The 22913-nt window shown below is 46.0% G+C and overlaps 1 protein-coding gene across 1 annotated transcript in view; it reads right to left on the bottom strand.

Moving 5' to 3' along the window:
- PLEKHA2 (pleckstrin homology domain containing A2) overlaps nucleotides 1-22913 on the bottom strand; it is a 93969-nt gene that overhangs the window by 19687 nt on the left and 51369 nt on the right. Inside the window, exons 8-9 of the mRNA XM_088480459.1 lie at nucleotides 20990-21058; nucleotides 17827-17897 (exon numbers count right to left, since the gene is read on the bottom strand). Of these exons, the coding sequence (XP_088336585.1) occupies nucleotides 17827-17897; nucleotides 20990-21058 (140 nt within the window). The remainder of the gene's footprint in view (nucleotides 1-17826; nucleotides 17898-20989; nucleotides 21059-22913) is intronic.

The following is a 22913-nucleotide window of genomic DNA, read 5'->3' as shown; positions in this document are numbered from 1 at the left end:
ACATACTGAGGAGCTTTAAAGAGGTTCAGGGTTTGCGTTGAATATTAAAAAATCAGTAGCACTTTATCTAGATTCACAATCCGCATTGCCGTAGGTTCCAGAGAGCATACAACTTTGTTGGGCTAGAGATCAGCTTACATACTTGGGAGTTACAATACCCCATTGTCTGGCAAATCTTTACTCTTTTAATTAAACACCCATGATCAAGAAAATCTCAGATGAGCTGGAGAATTGGAAGGACTTGCCGCTGTCATTTTTGGGACGTTTAAGTATGATCATGATGATCTCCTTTCTGAGACATCTATTTAATCCAAGCCCTTCCCCTGCTTATCACAATTAAAAACGTAACTAATAATATTTTTAGAACATTTATATTGCACGGAAAAGGCAGAAAATAAGTCTTTTAAAGCAACAGCAATCTAAATTGAACGGGCGGATAGGGTTTCCTGACATTTAAATGTATAAAAGGGCAGCAATGGTCAGGTATCTATCCGATTGGGTTCATGGAAATGATAATTATGCAAATACATCCCTAGAGAGGAAGTTTCTGGAGCAGTAAAGTCTACTTTTGTTTCTCCATTTCCACGATCAGGAAGTCTCACCGTCAATACAGGACAATCCATTATTATGGAACACAAAGAAAATATGGCAGATTTTAAGACATAAAGCGTGTTTGAACTCTTATATATCATTATTCCTTCCATTCTTGGGCAATCCCGATTTCAAAATGGCTTAGCGGCTTACCCATTCACAATTTGGCGGGCGGGAGGTGTTGTTGATTTGGGTTGCCTGTTAGACAGAGGTTTGCACCAGATACTATTGTTTACCAAAGCTGTAAAGAAATACGTTACTTTATCGGGTTATCCCCTGGCTTTCCTGCAAGCAAAACATTATATCACCTCCGTGATTCGAGCGTTTTCAGATGGTGATTGGGAGAATCCAATGGATACTCTTTTGTCCCAACCTCCTTTACTAAGGAAGGCTATTTCAATAAATTACCAACAGTCAAAGAGAGTATGGACCATACGTCCTCCTCTAGGGGATTATCATAATGGTTATTCAAATTTCCTGCATATGCGGTTGAGGACCTCATAACTGCTCTTAATACTTCATATAAACCCTTACGTCATCCATGTATACGGAAATGTTCTTAAACATATTCCACAGAGCATATCTGTCCCCACATAGAAGCTTCCTCATGGGGCGCTCTATATCACATTCCTGTTATGGATCAGGGGAGGGTTACTCAGATATATATCACTGCTTTGGTCGGGCCCATTAATTAGAAGATTCTGGCTCCAAGTAAAGAATTACACAGAGACGTCTTTGATTAACTATATCCCCTTTACGGCAGAATGGGCAATTTTTTACCTTATTCCAGCTGATATGAGGGCTAGTAAGGGGGGTAAATGTTTACTGCAATTAGTGTAGCGGCCCAAAAGACCATACTGCATGAATGGATTAGATCATCTTCTCCGTCACTCTCATTATTCAAGTCTAAATTATTTATTCTTTTCCGTATGGATTGGAATATTGAGGTTATACTAGATAAGGAATCCAAAGTAAAAAAAAAAATGTCATCATGGGGGAGAGCTATATATCAACTTCGTCTTTGGAAATGAGGTGTCAAATTCATGGCTGTATTAAAAACACATCTGGTACTTACTTTGTGTCTTGGGTAATGATCCCCCCAATAGTTAGAACTCCTGACAACACTTGATAGGTTTTGTGGGGGCAGGTGGTTCTCAGGGGCTGTGGTGCCTCTGGGGGGGGGGTATGGGAGAGAGTGACTCTTTTCTCTTTACCTATTTTCCGAATTATTATTATTATCATTTTATTTATTTTTTTATCATGGGCTGTATACGTTGCTTTACAAAATCGAGGTAATTGCTGTTTTTTTTAATTTGTTAACACACTATATGATTGTTATTCATTTTTAAAATCGCCAAAGGCAATGAAAGGTTGAATTTGTATTATAAAGCTGATCTAATCCTATGTTCAGAATACAACACTTCTATGTCATAATGATTTCCAATGTGTTTTCATTGGTGATTGGATGTTTATTTGTACAAAGCCTCAATAAGAATATTATTTTTAAAAAAAAATCTGGTCTTCCTCATCTTTTCAGCTCTCCAGCTTTAGCTTTCCCACATCAGTCTTCCTATTTCTTATTTTCAGCTTTCACCAATACACTTCTACCCCAATGTAAATGTTTATGCTCTTTCCCCCAACTCATCCCCCTTCCTCCTGCACAAATGCCCTAAAGCCCCTCTTCTTCATGCAGTTGCCCTCCCATGCATTTCCCCTGTATCACTCCCCTTTACAATACCCATACTAGGCCCCCTTGTACCTGCCCCCACCCCATGTTGATTCCTTTACGTCGTCCCATGCAGACTTTTTCATGCCCCACTTGCCCACTTCCCCTCCTTGCAATCATCAGCTCTGCAGTTTGCATATCTCTATTTCTCCAATACGTTCTCCATTCTGATAACATCCCTTCCCCTGTTCTCCTGCCCCATCTCCCACTGATCTCTTTCCCAATACCCAGAGCCGGCCCTAGCCAATTCGGTGCCCTAGGCAAAATTTTGGCTGATGCCCCCTAGCATGTAGTATTTTATATATATATATATATATATTAGGGATGAGCGGGTTCGGTTCCCTGAGAACCGAACCCACCCGAACTTCGGGGATCCGGGGCGATCCGAGCCCAAGCTCGGATCTCCCTGTCTGCCCCGGATCCCTCTCCCGAGGCAAAACCTCGAGATCTGCTGTCGGATCTCGAGGTTTTGCCTCGAGCGGCCATTTAAAAAAAAATGCCTTTGCCTTTAATGGGCAAAGTGCTGATTGGCTGACAGAGCCGTCTGTCACGGCTCTCAGCCAATCAGCATTATGGTGCTCATTTGCATGTAGTACGGACTCGTGAGATCCGTGCTACATGCATCTGTGTGATTGACAGTGACACAGAGCACAGATGGGTCAGTGAGACCCGTCTGTGCTGCTGTGTATTTCAATGACACAGATGCACGCACGGACCAGGAGATCCGTGCTACTTGCATCTGTGTCATTGACACAGAGCACTAACGGGTCCGTGAGACCCGTCTGTGCTGCTGTGGTAAATATAAAAAAAAAAAACCTGTGTAAAAAGAGAAAAAAATGGCGTGCCCCCCCCCCCAAAAAAAGAGCAACCAGCCCCGGGCATTAGTGACCCAGTGCTGGGTGTGCTTAAATACAGGGGACAAACGACATAGGGGTCCCCTGTACTTAAACACAACCAGCACCGGGCTAGTCAGAACCAGAGCTGGTTGCCAAAATACGGGGGACAAACGACGTAGGGGTCCCCCGTATTCTGCGCAACCAGCTCTGGGCTCTGATCCGGTCCTGGTTCTGGAAATACAGGGGAAAAAAATGAGTAGGGTTCCCCTGTATGTTCCAGAACCAGCACTGGACTTTTTCTAGCGGGGGGCTGATGCCACAGCCAGGGGAGCCCTTTCACCGGGCCCCCCAGCCGCAGCATCAGCCCTGACCGCTAGTCAGCCCAGGCCGGGGATCCCTGGAGAGCTGGGGACCCCCCCAATAAAGGGGTCACCCTCTCCAGGGCACCCCAGGCCCAGGCTGATAGCCAGGGGCTATCCCCGCCACCCCTGGTGGCGGTGGGTGGCGGGTTGATTGTGTGGTGTGGTGTAAATAAAGAATATCAAACATTGTCTTTACAAGTAGAACTGCAAGTCCCAGCAAGCCTGCCCCGCATGCTGGTACTTGGAGAACCACAAGTACCAGCATGCAGGGCATTAAGGGCCCACTAGTACCTGTAGTTCACCTGTAAAAAAATGTTTAAAAAAAACACAGGACACACACACCGTGACAGTATAAGTTTATTAAACATACATACACACACACACACACACACACATGTACACATACTCACCTATGTAACCCTGTAGCATCGGTCCACTTGTCCGGTAAAGTATCCATAGGGGACCTGTGAAAAAAAACATACTCACCATCTCCTATGCGAGGTTCTGTCCTCTTCGTTCCAAAGTAGGCATCCCCGGACTTGGCAAAAAAAAAAAAACGAAAACGCGATCCACGAACTTAGTACCGTTCTATAGAACGGTACTTCCCGAATGAGAGCTTAGCGGCGGGGTATCACCATGGAAACCCCGCTGCTAAGCGTTCATTGGCTGAGAGAGGCCATCTCCCGTCTCTCTCAGCCAATGAACGGCTCCCTCCATTGTAGTCAATGCTGGGAGCCGCAAGGTTATTAAAGTTTACCCTGCGGTTCCCACCATTGACTACAATGGAGGGAGCCGTTCATTGGCTGAGAGACGGGAGATGACCTCTCTCAGCCAATGAACGCTTAGCAGCGGGGTTTCCATGGTGATACCCCGCCGCTAAGCTCTCATTCGGGAAGTACCGTTCTATAGAACGGTACTAAGTTCGTGGATCGCGTTTTCGTTTTTTTTTTTTGCCAAGTCCGGGGATGCCTACTTTGGAACGAAGAGGACAGAACCTCGCATAGGAGATGGTGAGTATGTTTTTTTTCACAGGTCCCCTAGGGATACTTTACCGGACAAGTGGACCGATGCTACAGGTTACATAGGTGAGTATGTGTACATGTGTGTGTGTGTATGTATGTTTAATAAACTTATACTGTCACGGTGTGTGTGTCCTGTGTTTTTTTAAACATTTTTTTTACAGGTGAACTACAGGTACTAGTGGGCCCTTAATGCCCTGCATGCTGGTACTTGTGGTTCTCCAAGTACCAGCATGCGGGGCAGGCTAGCTGGGACTTGCAGTTCTACTTGTAAAGACAATGTTTGATATTCTTTATTTACACCACACCACACAATCAACCCGCCACCCACCGCCACCAGGGGTGGCGGGGATAGCCCCGGGCTATCAGCCTGGGCCTGGGGTGCCCTGGAGAGGGTGACCCCTTTATTGGGGGGGTCCCCAGCTCTCCAGGGATCCCCGGCCTGGGCTGACTAGCGGTCAGGGTTGATGCTGCGGCTGGGGGGCCCGGTGAAAGGGCTCCCCTGGCTGTGGCATCAGCCCCCCGCTAGAAAAAGTCCAGTGCTGGTTCTGGAACATACAGGGGAACCCTACTCATTTTTTGTCCCCTATATTTCCAGAACCAGGACCGGATCAGAGCCCAGAGCTGGTTGCGCAGAATACAGGGGACCCCTACGTCGTTTGTCCCCCGTATTTTGGCAACCAGCGCTGGTTCTGACTAGCCCGGTGCTGGTTGTGCTTAAGTACAGGGGACCCCTACGTCGTTTGTCCCCTGTATTTAAGCACACCCAGCACTGGGTTACTAATGCCCGGGGCTGGTTGCTCTTTTTTGGGGGGGTGCACGCCATTTTTTTCTTTTTTTACACAGGTTTTTTTTTTTTTTTTTTACCACAGCAGCACAGACGGGTCTCACGGACCTGTCATTGCTCTGTGCCAATCACACAGATGCATGTAGCACGGATCTCCCGGGTTCGTGCTACATGCAAATGGGCACCATAACGCTGATTGGCTTCCTGTCTGCCACTGCAGTGCCACTCCTAGATGGGCCACGTGTTTGTGCCGCCCCCTTGTGTCGCTTAGCATAGTCATCCAGCTTCCTCGGTACAACCTTTTGGCCTAAAAACAATATTGTGAGGTGTGAGGTGTTCAGAATAGAGTGGAAATGAGTGGAAATTAATGTTATTGGGGTTATTAATAGCGTAGGAACAAAAAAAGGCCCATTTATGTGATTTTAGCGGTTTTTTTTTATTTTTTAAGAAAAAATCCAGATCCAAAACACAAAACCCAGAACCCAAAACACGGAAGGGTGGTTTTGGCAAAACCAATCCAGATCCAAAACACGAAGAAAGATCCAGATCCAAAACCAAAACACAAAACACGAAAAGTGTCCGGTGCACACCCCTAATATATATATATATATATATATAAAATCTATCCATCCATCTATCTATCTATCTATATATATATATATATATATATATATATACACGTAATAAAAGGCCGGCACCCCACCTTGCAGTTCCACCAGCCCCATTCCCCCAGACCTAGTGAGTGTCTCAGCCCCATTCCCTTGTCTCTCGGCACCATTCCCCCACTGTGTCAGCCTCATTCTCCCCCCAGCCCCAGGGTGTGTCAGCATCATTCTCCCCTTCAGCATGTTTCCCAGCCCCAGTGTATCAGCCTCTTTCCCCCCACCCCCAGAGTGTCAGCCTCTTTCTTCCCCCAAGCCCCAGAGTGTGACTCAGCCTTGCCTTCTCCCCCCAGCCCCAGTGTGTCTCAGCCATCCCCCCGAGCCCCAGTGCATGTCTTAGCCTCCCCCCCTGCCCCAGTGCATGTCTTAGCCTCCCCCCCCAGCTCCAGTGTGTCTCAGCCTTCCTCCCCCCAGCTCCAGTGCGTGTCTCGGTGGGCAGCGGCGCTGTCGGATGCAGGCGGCCACGGGTCCCTGCACCACAGCAGGCCCCGGTGCAAGGCACCGTCTGCACCGCCGCTAGTTCCACCCCTGTCCTGTAGCCAGAATGAGCTTCTGTGCAGAAGCTCAGTCTGACCGGTCAAAGTCACCTGACCGGCTGACAGGTGCGCTGCTAGGTCGGAGCGGAGCTCCGATCGCGGCAGTGGCGTGTGGGAGGCAGCGGCAGAGCCTTGAATGCCCCTAGGCAATCAAGTCGCCCCTAGGCATTAGCTTATTATGTCTATGCCTAGGGCTGGCTCTGCCCTATCTGCTTGGAGCCCGCTAACCAGGAGGGGGCTGACTCGCCATGTTTGGCACATGCTTCACTGTGCATCTGCGACTCCCCTGCACTTAGTCAAGTGGTGAATAACATCGGACTCAGGGCCTGATTCAGACCCGGTCGCAAACGCCGAGCGCTCGCAACCGGGTCGATGGTGGCCCAGAGCGCATGCACACGACAGAGCCGCCTCCGTCATGTGCATGCGTGATACCCGGATAGCGACGGGCAAGCCGTCGCTCCGGGTCTCGCACCAAAGGGGGCGTGCTGTCGATGTCCCATGAGAACGCCTACCGTTTGGGGGCGGCCCCACTGACATCACAAGTGAAGTCAGTGGGAGAGCTTTCGGCTCTGCTTGAGCCGAAAGCTCTCTGGGGCTTGCGGCCACGAGACCCTACCACAAGGGTCTCGTCGCAAGCCCAATGGTCGCGATGGTCTTGACCATCGCAACCATCATCCTGGCTGCTCGCATTAGCTGTGGGTGGTAACCCACAGCAATGCGAGCGGCCAGGAGGCCGCTCCATAAAAAAAAAAAGACGCCCTTGTTCAGAGCGAGCGCTCTGTCAGAGCGTCCGGCTCTGACTCAGGGCCTCAGAGCCTTCAAACTGCCTGTCATACAAGAAATTAAGAAGGGGCCGGGGCCACATGTCAAAATCCTTCCCACCTTATCTCCTTTCTGTCAGGACAACAACGAATAAATACATAATGAAAAAAAATAAAAATAATGAGGAATTATTTTTTTGCATCTATTTTTTATATAAATTGCAGAAAGCAACATTCTCACCCCCAGCAAAGGATGTTTTGTGTCTTCTTCGTGGCACCACTCACAATGTGCTACGCTGCAACTTTAACCACACAGGAATTCGTTTTAAACACAAAGTCACAGATGAAGCGCAACAGAACTTGGTGTGAGAAAAAGCCAACACATCTGTAGCTGAATCCATGGCTTCACAGCTGTTGGACACGAAGGCGGCGATTTAAATGCCCGGGAGCTATTCAATTAATTCCTGTGACTAGTCACGAGGATACATTTATCGCATTAAGTAGGGCTTGGGGGCTGGTCACGAGGACACTGTAACTGCATCGCACGATGCACTTAGCACGGTAGAAGCTGAGTAACGCAGATCATCACGCGCATTCTCACACAAAATATTGGCAGTCGTGGGAAGTAATTGAATAGCTAGCTCCCGGGCACTTAGGTGAATGCATTTGCTACCAACCCCCCAGAAACGTTGAATTGCTCTTGGGCTTGCAGCAAAACAGAATGTTAATTATTGGGGGCCCTATAGTGTGCTGGTTGTAATAGAGCCCATGGCCCCCGACACTCTGTGGTAGCCACGCTAACTGCTGTGCCTCGGTACCATCATGCCACCCTATAAGAGGTAATCTACCCGTACTGTAAATCATAACTTACCATTAAAACAAAGTCACCAAAAGTTCTATAACTACATAAATGCGCAACACTGAAGTGTGTTCTAAAATCCAGGGCCGTAACTAGGGTAGTGTGACCAGGCACCGCAGGGCAGGGGGCGCTATTTCAGCCTGTCAACTTTCTGTTTATTATTATTATCACTTGTAGCTTCCTCTTCTTTTATCCCCAGCAGCTCCTGGACTCCCCTATCTCTTCCTTGGCCCTTCCCCATGAGGCCTTGGCCCTTTTTTGGGTGTGTTTCTTATGTCCCTATTGGAAAAATAATAGGGGAGGGGTGTTGCGCCAATGCTCTTTCTGGTACAGGGCACCAAAAAGTCTAGTTACGGCTCTGCTAAAATCCATAATATTTTATTTCATGGTTGATTATTCCTTATAATAAATAAGTTTCCTTAATATAATGCACTGAAAGGATGATGTCAGATGTCAGAAATTCTAAGCAATGACATAAAAAACTTCATGTATATATTTATACAGATCTTATTTACAGGAATTCAAATGTAAGTTACCAATAAGTTCTGAGACCATATAAAAGAATGTGACCGCAAGCTTTTTGCTGCTTTAAATCTTGCAACTAAATCGACAAAATCTCTGCACTTGCCGCAATAGTAGCTATTATTTTGCCTAAGATCGGTATATGCTCACTTTAACAATCAATATATGTCAGTTTGCTTTTTGTGCCACTAGAGGGCATGCGTTACTTTATTATATGTAGGTTCCATATCAGAGCGGAAGTTAAAACCTCCTTTCTGTATATTTATATAACCTAGATCAGCAACTTTGTTACTGGAGAATCGGTCAATCATACCATCTCTGTAAATTCATGCTCAGGAATCCCTATAACACAACCAACCTCAATTCAATGGGGACTAATCAATGCACATTAAGAGGATAAATTATTTAAGATTAAGGAGTAAATTTACTAAGATTTGTGTCTGATCAAATTTTGCCTATTAGAAACTTAATTTGCATCGCTGAAACTCGGGTGATTTTAGGCTTCTGAAACACTCACATTTACCAAGACCCCTGTTTAACTGAGATCGTGTTTTCGATGGTGTATGTCAGAGCCGGCCCTACGCATAGGCATGATAAGCTAATGCCTAGGGGCGACTTGAATGCCTAGGGACATTCAAGGCTCTGCCGCTGCCTCCCACACGCTGCTGCCGCGATCGGAGCTCCTCTCCGACCTGGCAGCGCACCTGTCAGCCGGTTAGGTGACTTTGACCGGTCAGAATGAGCTTCTGCACAGAAGCTCATTCTGGCTACAGGACAGGACAGGGGCGGAACTAGCGGCGGTGCAGCCGATGCCTTGCACCGGGGCCCGCTGTGGTGCAGGGGCACGTGGCCGCCTGCATCCTACAGCGCAGCTGCCCGCCGACCCGTTCCCATTATTTAAATGGTTGGAGTTGGAGCGGGCCCGCTTCGACAGCTCCGGCTCCACCAACATAACAGCCACTCGCCGCGGGCCGGCCCCTTGTTATGACACGGCGCGTGTGACGTCATGCGCGCCGTGTCATAACAAGGGGTCGGGCTGCTGGAAGGAGAGTATCGAGAGGAGCCGCGGAGAAGAAGCAGCCAAGTGGCGGCGGCTGCGCTGGTATGGGATTGGGAGGATGCAAGGCTGAGACACACTCTGGGGCGGGGAGGCTGAGACATGCACTGGGGCTGGGGGGGAAGGCTGAGACACGCACTGGGGTTGGGGGGGAAGGCTGAGACATGCACTGGGGCTGGGGGGGAAGGCTGAGACATGCACTGGGTCTGGGGGAATGGGGCTGGTGGAACTGCAAGGTGGGGTGCCGGCCTTTTATTACGTATAGATAGATAGATAGATAGATAGATAGATAGATAGATAGATAGATAGATAAAATAATACATGCTAGGGGGCATCAGCCAACATTTTGCCTAGGGCACTGAATTGGCTAGGGCCGGCTCTGGTGTAAGTAATCAAGATTTCGCCCCCGAGTTCCAAGTGTCTGACCGCAGCCAAACTCTCCCAAACAAGAAGCCTGCATATATCAGTGAGATATGTGAAAGCTGCTTGTGTGTTTTTAATGTAAAAAAACGATTAAGTGTGAAAAAAAGTGACGTAGGGCCTCTCCCCCGATAAAAAAGCATAACCAGCCCCGGGCGCCTCAGCCAGTTCCTAAAAATACGGGGTAAAAAATGAGAAGGGTTCCCCCGTGCTTCAGGAACCAACACTGGGCTGCTGAGCCAGTCCTGGTTTTAAAAATAGGGGAGGGGAAATTGCGCAGGGTTCTCTGTATTTTTAAAACCAACACTGAGATCAAATATGGCCGGGGTCTAATGCCACAGCCAGGGGACCCCTTTACCGGGTCACCCTGGCCAAAGGATTATCACTCCAATCCGGTCAGCCCAAGCTGAGGATCTCAGGCGAGGTGGGGACTCCTCTAATAAAGGGTTCCCCCCTCTCCCGAGCACCCCAGACTTAAGCAGAAGTCTAGGGCTCTTGCCTGCACCCCTGGGTGGTGGATGCAGGGATAATAGTGTTGAAAATATTATTAAACTATTGTTTTTTACATAGAACTACAGGTGCCAGTGTGCCTGCCCTTTGGCACTTGTGGAACTACAGGTGCCAGCAGGCGGCCAGCACCCGAGCTCCCACTATAAAAAAAATAGTTAAAAAACCACAAGACATACACACCGTAGTAAGTAAAATTGTATTACATACCTACCACACTCTCATACTTACCTGCTGCCAGCTGTTCGGTCCCCTTCTCCAAGTAGTAATCCAATGGGTTACCTGTAAAACAAATTCCTATACTCACCTGTCTTGATCTCCGTAGTATCCGGGTTTTTTTTCAAAATAGTAAAACGACACCCGGACCAGTTCGTACTGTAGTGATGTATGTGTGACCACATATACTGCTACCCAGCTAATGACTGGAGATCCCACGTGAAAACTGTCAATACCCGGAGCCGCCAGCCAATCAGCGACGGCCATCACCTTCCTGGCCAACCCCCCTCCATTTGGCCACCTCCCCAAGCACCTTCAGTCACATCCTCTTTTATTTAACACACACATTTCAAAATACTGTCATACCCGGGACTCAAACCTATGACCTTAAGTACCTTTGCCAGTGAGTTCAGCTGCCCGGTGCAGGGTACATACATGAACCTCCCTGATATTTGCTGCATATACACTACAAGCAGCACTCTTTCTATACCTTCAGTCGGTGATCTACACTGCCAACTCCAGGCTTGTGCACGGCTGTTCTGATGCACAAATCCTGCTGCAGGTGCAGCTTCACCAGCGCTCTCCTACCTCTACAGCTGGGGAGTTATACTGCATTATTATTGTGTATCATCACTGCAGTCATTGGATACACAATGTATTTGGCAGTGTCAGCTGGATAACAGTGGTACAACTGGATTGGTACCCCTTCATTATCATGCAGGACAAATCATATTTGTCATGCCCCTTCCCCTTGAGGCCCCACCCCTTTTTCAGGCAAGCATCTTATGTCTCTATTTGACAAATGGGTGGGGGGTGCCAATGCTATTTCTGGCCCAGGGCACCAAAAAGTCTAGTTACGGCTCTGTTATTTCAAGTTATATGAGGTTATATGAAATTTGAAATACGTTATTTAAGACATCGAAATTTTGCATTTACATAAACTTAATGCGTGATGTATCTTTGCGCTGGATGATAACCTGCAGGTTACACATTTACTAAACATCATATAATGTCCCACAAAAACTAGTACACAGTGTAGAGAGTGGTCACTGGTGACAACATCAGATCTTTCCCCATATCTCATTGCACAGAATCACTGTGGTTTTCCTGGCTGGGGATCCCCACACGTCACCACTAGATGGAACGTGTGACACTGACTACAGTCCATTCACAGACTCTAAGAGACATTTGATATTTTGGAAAAACTGCAAAAGAACAGACCCATTAAAGCAGTGTCATCATTTAACCCTTTTGCATCCAGAAGTCTTAGCCTTAGCTGGCTAAGTCATAATTTGCCAGACATAGCTTATTTATTAATGACTGTACAGTATTTTATGTGTGGTTGAAGGTAGTCACCAGATGTGGCTGATGAGATGCAGGACCCTTAGCTGAGTCGTACCAGTTACGTATATACATTTTTATTGTCAGTACATTCAGTGAGGGTTGGCAGCCATGCTGGGTGTGGCCTGGCTGTCTAGCGCGCTGCTGAGGGTTTGGGTTTCTCACTGGTACAGAAAGGTGAGGAAGTTCCGCTGTGACATCCGGTGTGCTGTGGTTTATATACTGACATGAGAACTGTAGAGAACGAAAGCTCCATGCTATACGTGTTCATTGTAATGTAACAGCAATGAATCTTCCTACGGTGTAATCGCAGAAACTGATAGAAAATATGCTGACACACATATATATATATATATATACATATATATATATATATATACACATAGGGTCCATCGAGTCGGCACTCCCTCCTCCAAAGGTAAAGACCGGGGTGCCAGCGAGAAAACAACAACATACATCCATTGACAGCGGCACTCGTCGGAATTTGAAAAGGTAAATAACGACACACGGGTGTGTCTCAACGTTTTGGGTTTATTCCAACCCTTCATCAGGAAGGGTTGGAATAAACCCGAAACGTTGAAATTCCGACGAATGCTGCTGTCGATGGATGGCTGGCTGTATATATATATTAGGGATGTGCGCCGGACCATTTTTGCCGGATTTGGATTTGGTTCTAATTCGTCGTCCGGATTTGGATTTGCCAAACTGCGGTGACTTGGATTTGGATTTTTTTACAAAGATTGACAAAAAAAGCTAAAATCACATAAATTGGTCTTTTTTTCTTCCTAGAGTATTATTAACCTCAATAACATTAATTTCCAGTCAATTTAGAACACCTCACAGCTTATAATATTGTTTTCAACATTATTGGCCAAAGGTTGCAGTGAGCTGACTGGTTACCAAGCGGCAAAGCAGCGGCACAACGACACAGACACCACAGTATAAAGCACATCTATGAAACATTGCCACACAGCAGTGACAGAAATAAAAAGTAGTGCACCCACCCAGTGGGGTACGGCCAGCAGAGTCACAGTACTTGTTTACATAGTGGGCTACGGCCCAAGGAGTCACAGTGCACAATCTTATTCACATTAAACTGCACATAGTGCCCCTGATTCACATTACACCATAAAGTAGTGTCTCTTATTTATGTCATGACACACAGTAGTGCCCCTTTTACACAATGCCCACAGTAGTGACCCTTTTACACAATGCCCACAGTAGTGCCCCTTTTACACAATGCCCACAGTAGTGACCTTTTTACACAATGCCCACAGTAGTGCCCCTTTTACACAATGCCCACAGTAGTGACCCTTATACACAAAGCCCACAGTAGTAATGCCCCTTATACAATGCCCACAGTAGTAGTGCCACTTATACAATGCCCACAGCAATAGTGTCCCTTACACTATGCCGAGATGTTTTAAGAAGGCAAATATTGTTCCAGTTCCAAAAAAGGGGGTAGTAAAATGGGGGGGTAGTAAAATGCCTTAATGATTATCGCCCAATTGCACTAACTTCATTGATAATGAAATGCTTTGAAAGGCTGGTATTAGGACATATTCAATCTTTTGATGATGCGGTACTTACAGCACTTCACTCTATTTTAGCTCATTTGGAAGTGAGCGATTCTTATGTTCGGATACTCTTTGTTGATTTTAGTTCTGCTTTTAATACGGTTATTCCCGTCTCACTAACATCTAAGTTGTTTGACTTGGGGTTAAGTGGGTCTATTTGTAACTGGGTTTTAAACTTTTTAACTGATAGACCACAAGTAGTTCGAATTGGAGGTGCTGTGTCGGGGGAAGTGTTGATTAAGACTGGTGTTCCCCAGGGTTGTGTTCTCAGCCCCCTATTATACTCGCTATTTACCCACGACTGCGTGTCGACTTCTGATTCTGTGAAAATCATCAAATTTGCTGATGATATTGCAGTCGTTGGGTTAATTAGCAGGAATGATGAGTCCCATTATAGGAAAGAGATCAAAAATTTGGTTTCTTGGAGTGGTGATAATCACTTGCTCCTAAATGGTGACAAGACAAAAGAACTGGTAATTGATTTTCGTAGAAGATGTTTAGAGCAGAAATTGCCAGTGTCTATTAACAACCAGGATGTTGATATAGTTGAGTCTTTTAAATTTCTGGGTATCCAGGTTGTGGCAGATTTGACATGGTCTTTAAATACACTGTCCCTAATTAAAAAGGCGCAACAGCGTTTGTTTTTCCTAAGACGTTTGAGGGCCTCGGGAGTTAGCAAAGTAACTATGCTAAACTTTTACAGATGCTCAATTGAGAGCATTCTGACGTTTGGTATCATTATCTGGTATGGCAACTGCACAGCGAGTGAAAGAAGTGCACTGGAACGGGTTGTTAGGACCGCCAGCAAAATCATTGGCGTGCAGTTGCCAACTATTCATGATGTTTATGGGCTTAGGGTTCTAAAGAGAACCAAAGGTATCATATCGGATCCAAGCCATCCATTTCATGAATTTTTTGATAAGCTCCCATCTTTAAAGCGGTTTAGAGTACTTCGGGCACGTACGAGTCGCTTGAGGGTTAGTTTTCTTCCATCTGCTGTGCGCATGTTGAATGCTATGATTGTATCTCTTTAGTTAATTTTAATTTTATTATTTTTGTGAAATTGTTTGTGATAACCTTTACCATGGATTGCTATTCACTGTTTTAAAAAAGTGCAATGTAATTTCGTCTGTCAAACTTGTTTTGCTGATGACAACAATAAATACAATACAATACAATACAATACAATACAATACAATACACAATGCCCCCAGCAGTGGTGTCCCTTACACAATGCCCCCAGCAGTGGTGTCCCTTACACAATGTCCCCAGTAGTGGTGCCCCCTATGCAGTGCCCCAGTAGTAGTATGCCCCCCCAGTAGTATGCCCCCCATTAGCAGGCCCCCAGTAGTTTGCCCCCCCAGTAGTATGCCCCCCATTAGCAGGCCCCCAGTAGTATGCCCCCCCAGTAGTATGCCCCCATAAGCAGGCCCCCAGTAGTATACCCCCCCAGTAGTATGCCCCCATTAGCAGGCCCCCAGTAGTATGCCCCCCAGTAGTAGGCCCCCCCAGTAGTATGCCCCCATAAGCAAGCCCCCAGTAGTATGCCCCCCAGTAGTATGCCCCCCCTATTAGCAGGCCCCCAGTAGTATGCCCCCATAAGCTGGCCCCCAGTAGTAGGCCCCCCCCAGTAGCAGGCCTCTCCATTAGCAGGCCCCCATACATACATGAAAAAAAAAAAACCTACCTGTATCTCCGCTCCAGCCGCCGTCCGCTCTGCTGCCACGTGACGAGGAGGGAGCTGGAAGCTCCAGCCGGCTCCCTCCGTGCAGCAGCCAATGAGAGTCTGTGTGAGTCTGTGCTGGCGGCTGTGTGTTTGTTCTGTGTAGAGCAGACCGCTATCACAGCGGTCTGCCCTACACTAGCGAGAATCCGACATCAGGCGGCCGCCGCTCGGCCCCGAACGGGGAATCCGAGTCAGGCGGGGAACACCCGAACAGGGTTTGGGTGGACTCGGATCCCCTATGTTCGGAGCGGTTCGGATTCCACAGAATCCGAACTGCTCATCTCTAATATATATATAAAAAAAATTGTAAAAAATTGGGTGCACTCACCAGTCTTTTGAATAAAAATCCTTTATTATAATTTATGACATAGCAGGTTTCACATCATATCGACGTTTCGGTCCCAAGTTTGGACCGAAAGTGAGTGCACCCCATTTTTTTTAAATGTTTGTCTTTTATGGGTGTTTATGTGACTCCCTTTTGGGTAAGCTACCCCAGCAAAGTGTTTGTGAAGACGTGAGTGTGGACCTATTCGGAATTGTATCATGTTTTATATATATATATATATATATATATATATATATATACAGATTTATTTAATCACTTTGTGATCCGGGTTAATAATGATGAAATACTTTATATTGAGTACCTGTATACACCATGTGTACTAGCTGTGCTAGTGAACAAACTATCTATATACAAGGTAATAATCCAGGGCAACATATCCCTTCCATGCCTGCGGCTCCCAGCCCCCCTCACCCCAATTACTCCCACCACTGGAGTCTGAGACGATACGGACCAGGAGGAGAGAATCTTGCAGCGCCCGGCTGGCGTATGACTGGTGCAAAACTGCTAGTACTTATAATGATGCTGAGTTTTCCTATACAGTAAGCAAATTGATAATGAACATGCAACATACCACACTAAGGTATCAATTTATAAAGACCCTGCGCAAACTGTAATTCTGTATCACCAGTTTTTGCTGCAATACAGATTTATAGAAAAGCTTTGTTTTTCGTCACTTGCTAAATAGTGAAAAAATGGGATTGGAGGAAGGAAGGCAACTGATCACCGAGATTTCATTACTAATGAATACACTGCACTGGATAATGATGCTCAGGGCAGCCGAAAACTGAACGAGGCCGGGTGCTTGGAGGCGTGGCCAAACCCAGGAGGCGTGGCCAGCCTCGCACTGGGAAAATGTAAAAAAAATACTATGCATAGCGCTCTGCCATTTCAATTCTTATTTAACAAGGTACATATATGGTGGTACGAGAACTCCTGCAATCCTCCTTTAACTACTGCACCTTATGATGGCAATAGCGAAAAATATCATAGACAAATATTTATACTGTATATTTAAGCCAATCATTTTTCTCTTCAGAGTGTTTAATAAACTATTTTTAATTATTGTATTTTTCCATGTGCAGGTATATCACGTCTGGCCGCCGAAGCAGTAAGACTAGTTTTACCACCCCACCCCAGTAAATTGCAGTGATAACTAATTTTCTATGGTTGCGATATACTATGTCAGAACATCTGTGCTATCACCGCACAATAATAAATAGGGGCCTAAGTGTCATGTCTGAATGAAGCAGCAGAAACTCCCCTCAGAACAGGTAACATGCAGCTGAAATTAAACACCGGGAAAATGGCGCAGCTGCTGGAGATTTGCATATGTGCAGTAGCGATGTCACCGGGAACATGGTGTGGGCACCATGTTTCCGGAGACCTGCACATGCCAGAGTCTGCTGCGTGGCAGAGAGGAGACGTGCCCACACAGAGCCTGCACATGGGCCCCCTCCTCTCTTAAACCTCCCCTGCTTGCAGTCTACATACAGTGCTCTTTATACATGAGCTACATGGTGTGACGGTGACGTGCACGTTAATCCATACATGCCTACTCTCCCTGAAGTCGCGTGAGGCTCCTGATTTTTCGGGTAACCCCCCAAACCCCTGGTAGAGTAGGCACTTCTCCCGCATTCCTGCACATTTCCTATTGAAGTGGGCAGAATGGAGAGAATTTTCAAGGCAATCAGTGGTCTCCAAGTAGGGGACGGGGCTCAATGGAGTGATTCTACAAGAATTGTGTCATTTGGCTCCGCCCCCTATTTAAATATGCGCTATTCACAGTGATTTACCATGAGGGGCAGGGCTTAATGACACAAAAAAAATCAGGCCCGCCCCCATCGCCACCCACCTGCTTCTCCTCCCGGGGAGAAAAATGAAATGTAGGCCAGTATGCTTTAATCACCACCGTACAGAGCACTATTTAGGCTTTATGATCATGGAACTAGTAATATATAAAATAGTCTGTACTTACCCAGACTTTACTAGACATTCATGGGTCTTCAAAATATCCCTAAGATGTATACAACGTAGAGGTTCCCGGTCCTAAAGAGAATGTATAAGAACTTACAAGATACTATTGTTCACAACCACAGTTTGTTCCATTATAAGGTGCTGAGAATGAGTAAATATATTTTTCAGGTATTTTCCAAGCATTAACTTTAATGCCAGCTTATCTGGATACATTACAGTACATCATCCAAAATGTAAAGGTACGAATGAGCCCAAGGGGGAGAATAGGATGGAATGAAGTCACTATGGGGCCTTTCTATCCCCTGAAAAGAAACATTACTTGTAGCTTAATATAGTGGTGATTTGGAATGCTATATTGGGGCAATCTATAATTGGGCCGCCGAAGGGACACGGACTTCGAGAAGAACTCATCGCTGAGTTGAGCATGATGTAAAGTTTGGACACGCATGCGCACAGTGTCAGCTCCTGGAGCCGGCCAGGGGATGCGAGAAAGTGATTGTAAGATCTCTCTCCTGCTCCTGGAGCCTCCATAGGCTCAAAGCAGTTTACACCATCTGAAGTTGGTGTAAACTACCGGGCTATACTCCAAAGAGCTTAGCTTTTTAGAGTTTAGTACATAGGGGTCAGATCATAGTCCCCATTGATAATAATGGGGGCTGTGATCTGCAGCTCTAATTAGCACTTTGCCTGAGCGTTCTGTGAACCCTCCTGCATTGTGCTTTTAGTAAATAAGAGCAATACATCAAATTCAAACCTGCAGTTTCTGCATAATTTTATGTATCAAACAGCTTGATACCACAGGAATTTATCAAAAATCCCTTTCAGGAACAGAACTTGAGATAAAGCTCTGTCCCTGCCATAGGCAAACGCAGGGGGGGGTTCCGTCTGCCTGGAAACCCCCCTCTACCCAGCCCACACAATGACCACAATAGATAATAGTAATAGAATAGAATTTTACTAGTGCTACATGTTCTTCACAGTATCACAAATTAAATAATTAACACCACCTGTGGATCTTTTAACATGTATCAGTCAGTGATAAATAACCTGTGCACCAACTAGGAGATCTGGAAAACATTCACTGTTAGGGATATGCTGCTATAGAGGCCAATATGTACATATATGTCCAGGGCAGTGCTAAATTATTCTGCTGCTCCCCCAGACTCCCGGACTTGCTCTAATGCTCTGGAATGGTGACACATCTGAAATAAAAAGATTCAGCTCAGGCAGGATGGCCCTACTGCCGCATATAATGGCTTACTGTGATTGCTGGTCCTGTATTTGCTGGAATTATGACACAGATATATCATGTGCATCTGCCGGTGTGTATCCCCTCCCAAAGCATAACCAGTCCCGGGCTCCTGACCAAGTCCTGGTTCTAAAAATCCGGGGAAAAAATGTGTAGGGTTACCCCATATGTTAGGAACCAGCACTGGGCTCCCAAAGCCAGTGCTGGTTTTAAAAATAGGGGAAACATATATTTAAAACCATGACCGGGCTCAAATCTAGCCAGGGTGTAATGTCACAGCCAGGGGACCCTTTCACTGGGTCTCCCCGGCCAAAGCATTAACACCCCAAGCTAGTCAGCACAAGCCGGGGATCTCTAGGGAAGTGGGAACCCCCCCTCAAGAAAGTGGTCCCCCCTCTCCTGAGCACCCCAGGCTTACGCTGAAGCTCGGGGCTCTTCCCTGCACCCCTGGTCGTGTGAAAATAAGAATTATACTATTGTTTTTTATTGTGGAGTTATTGTTGATTGGCTGACAGTCAACAGCACATGGGTCACAGCCAATCAGCTAACTGTGGAGTGGCCTCTGATTGTCTTGCGGGCCCGGAGAATGACAGAAGCCTTCCGGTCTCTGTCACTTACCGCAGTAGAGCCTCATGAGCCCGGGGCTGGTTATGCCGTTTCTTTAACAACAAAAGGCAGAAACATACACGGATCACACTGATCTGTTTATGTTTCTACTAGACACGCTGCTCAGGAGGGGGGTCTATTTGTAAGTTCTATCTTTACACCGTGTTTGGTGTTATTACACCCTGTGATTCTAATTTTTTATAAGTTCCTGTATTGTATTCCTGTCCTGTCTATGGAAAGTACTGCCGTGTTCAGACGTCGGTGTACGTATTCATTTCTGGTTATATTTTTGGGTGCATTTAACTTCACAATCGTCCGTGATCACCTCTAAAGATACAGAAAATACCCCTGATTTTTTCTTAGTAGATTCCTGTGTTTGGAAAAATTACAATTTATCCCCATGTTTGCAATATCGGACCAAAACGATTCTTAATAAATTTACCCCTAACTCTCCATATTCCTTTTAAATTATACGCTCTCAGGATTAGGGCTCTTCCCATTGTTTCTCTCTGCATAATTATGTATATTGCAGACTTTAATTATATATTCATGCACCCATTATAGACACGCCACTGACACGCCACATGTCTATGGCATACTACACGTCATACTTGCCAACTCTCCCTCATTGTCAGGGAGACTCCCTGGAATAGTAGCAATCTCCCTGTCTCCCTGAAGAGTCTAGTAATCTCCCTGATTGCACCTTAGCCCCATTATGAAGCTTTTATATTAAAAAAAACAGAGATATATACATTCAAATGGAATCATTAGTATAATTTCCCTGCATTGGTTATAAAGCACAATGGTTACATGCATTTTCTGAAAAGTATCAGTGTGTTTTCATCAACAAATAGATCTTACTAACTGCTTTTGGGCTGGTTTACATGTGGATATAAGTCAGATTTATGACACGCCTCCCAGATGTAGCAGTACACGCCCACTGTACCGCCGCGCTCATAGGTGTTGCTTTCTCAATCTCCCTGAAATGCTTTTTCAAAGTAGGCAAGTATAGTTCACAGTAGTATACCTCACAATGATTTTGGAGAGACAGTCGCATTTTTTGGACTTCAAAAGGGAAACTGTCTTGGAAGTGGGCGATGTTTTGCCAAAATGTTGGAGTCTGTTGGTTTATTAGGGGAAAGAAATGAGTGGATTGGGGGTTGGCTTTTTTGTGTAAATGTGAATATGAAGCATATGTGCAATATGAAGTAGTATGTTCTTTTCACATGTGTCGTCTGCAGCCGGCCCCATATGTAACCACAAAGTTTTTCCAAGGAGGATACTTGGACGATAAGGAAACATAAATTACCTTTTCACATTTGTAGTAGTTAATAGTAAAAGCGCTCAAGACAAAATATCTTCTTTTCCAGTTTTTCCTCTGCAAAAAGAGAAATAAAATATGATTTATTAATGAATATCTGCATTATAAATCCTATCTCTTCAGTAGCGGCGGTGTGTAACTACAAATGGGGCCTATTCATCATCGGAGGCCGTATGGCAGGCAACGGGTGATAGATTACACCGGAGCAATTAATCATTGCTCTGGTGCTGGGACAACTGCTCCGAAAAGCTGCTGGCCCCTCGGTTAGTATCGCAGCTACAGTTGTAGCTGCGTTACTTACTGTACCTCCTCCCCGGTGGGCGAGGCATGCGCATAGATGGGGAGGAGTCCATGAGAAGGAGGCGGAGGGATCCGCTCGAATCTCTCTTCGCATCCCCGGAACTCCTTCCCATAGAAAGAAGCGGGACTACGAGAGCAAGCGCTGACTGAAACTGGCAATTGTTCTCAGAAGCAAACTCCGAAAACTTTCATTTTTCAAAGTTTGCTGAATATCAGGGGGTCCTATCTGACCCCTGATGATGAATGGCCCGGTAACTAAAATATGCGGAAAGTGGAAACTAGTGTTTCTGCATGGTTAGCGGCCATTTATCAATGATGAATAGGCCCCTATATCTTATATATAATAATAATTGTTCTGTTTGGTTATTTGTCTGTCCAGTTATGCATTCAGACATCCCGGCACCAATTGGGATAAAACCAGTGCAAGGTGGTCCAGTTGGATCCTGGCCAGGTTTTAGGGTGGTTAGGGTACCGGTCGGACCTCCCGTTGGTGTACCTTGGGCAGAACTTTGACCCGTGGAGCCTGTTCTGGGCCTTCCACTGGATGGATTTTGATGAAAACTTCACAGAGGGGTGGCAATTGGTCTGGGATGCCTAATGGAGTGGTTGGGGTCCTGGTTGGACCTCACGGCGGAGTGCGCCGGGCAGAACTTTGACCCATGGAGCCTGTTCTGGGTCTTCCACTGGATGGATTAGGCCACCATCACATAATAAAACTTAATAACTTGAAGATTTAAACCCGGGCAACGCCATGTACTTCAGCTAGTTTTATTATATAATTTCCATCTTACTCATCTAAGACAAAATATTCATATGAAATAAGATATTTTCCCATTACTTTGTTCGTTATTTATGGCACAGTAAAATCTCGCTCATTATTTATTGCACAGTAACACGTCACCCATGATTTCTGGCATATTAAGACGTCGCCCATTCTTTTTTGCACAGTAACACCTCACCCATGATTTATGGCATATTAAGACCGCACTCATTATTTATGCCACAGAAAGCCCACTCTCACTCATGTGACTGTAGTATATTGTACCATTGCTTATGGCACAGTAAGACTGACGTCACTAATGACACAGTAAAGCTGTCCGTACACCAGACCAACTTTCCTCCAACCATCCAGCTAGTTGGTTGGTTTGTGGAAAGTCTGTCTGGTGTATGGCCAGCTTAACACCTCACTAATTATTTATGCACAGTAACACCTCACTATTTATTTATGCACAGTAACACCTCACTCATTATTTATGGAACAGGAACACCTCGCACATTACTGTATATGCTGTACAGCATTACAAAATACCTCATTCAATCTAAACACTATGGCACAGTAAAACCTCTCTCATATATGGTACAGTAACACCTCACTCATTGTGTATGGCACAGTGACATCTCCAGGTTTGGATTAAGAGCCACATGGGCTGGATCTGAAAATGTTCAAGAGTCTATACTAAGAAGGGAAGGAGCTGTGGCCAGTTCTGTGTGGGTGTGGCTAGAGCCGGGCAGGATTAAGGCTTGTGGGGGCCCTGGGCAACTAAGTTGTGGGGGCCCCCACCAAGCCATACGGGGCCTCGGCAGGGTCACACCAACCCTGTGTGGGCAGGGG

This window comes from Taudactylus pleione, unplaced genomic scaffold (genome assembly GCF_031769625.1).
Source record: "Taudactylus pleione unplaced genomic scaffold, aTauple2 ptg000253l, whole genome shotgun sequence".
Lineage (NCBI taxonomy): Eukaryota > Metazoa > Chordata > Amphibia > Anura > Myobatrachidae > Taudactylus > Taudactylus pleione.
Note: the sequence above shows the minus strand (reverse complement) of the source record. Positions and strands in the feature narration are given on the sequence as shown.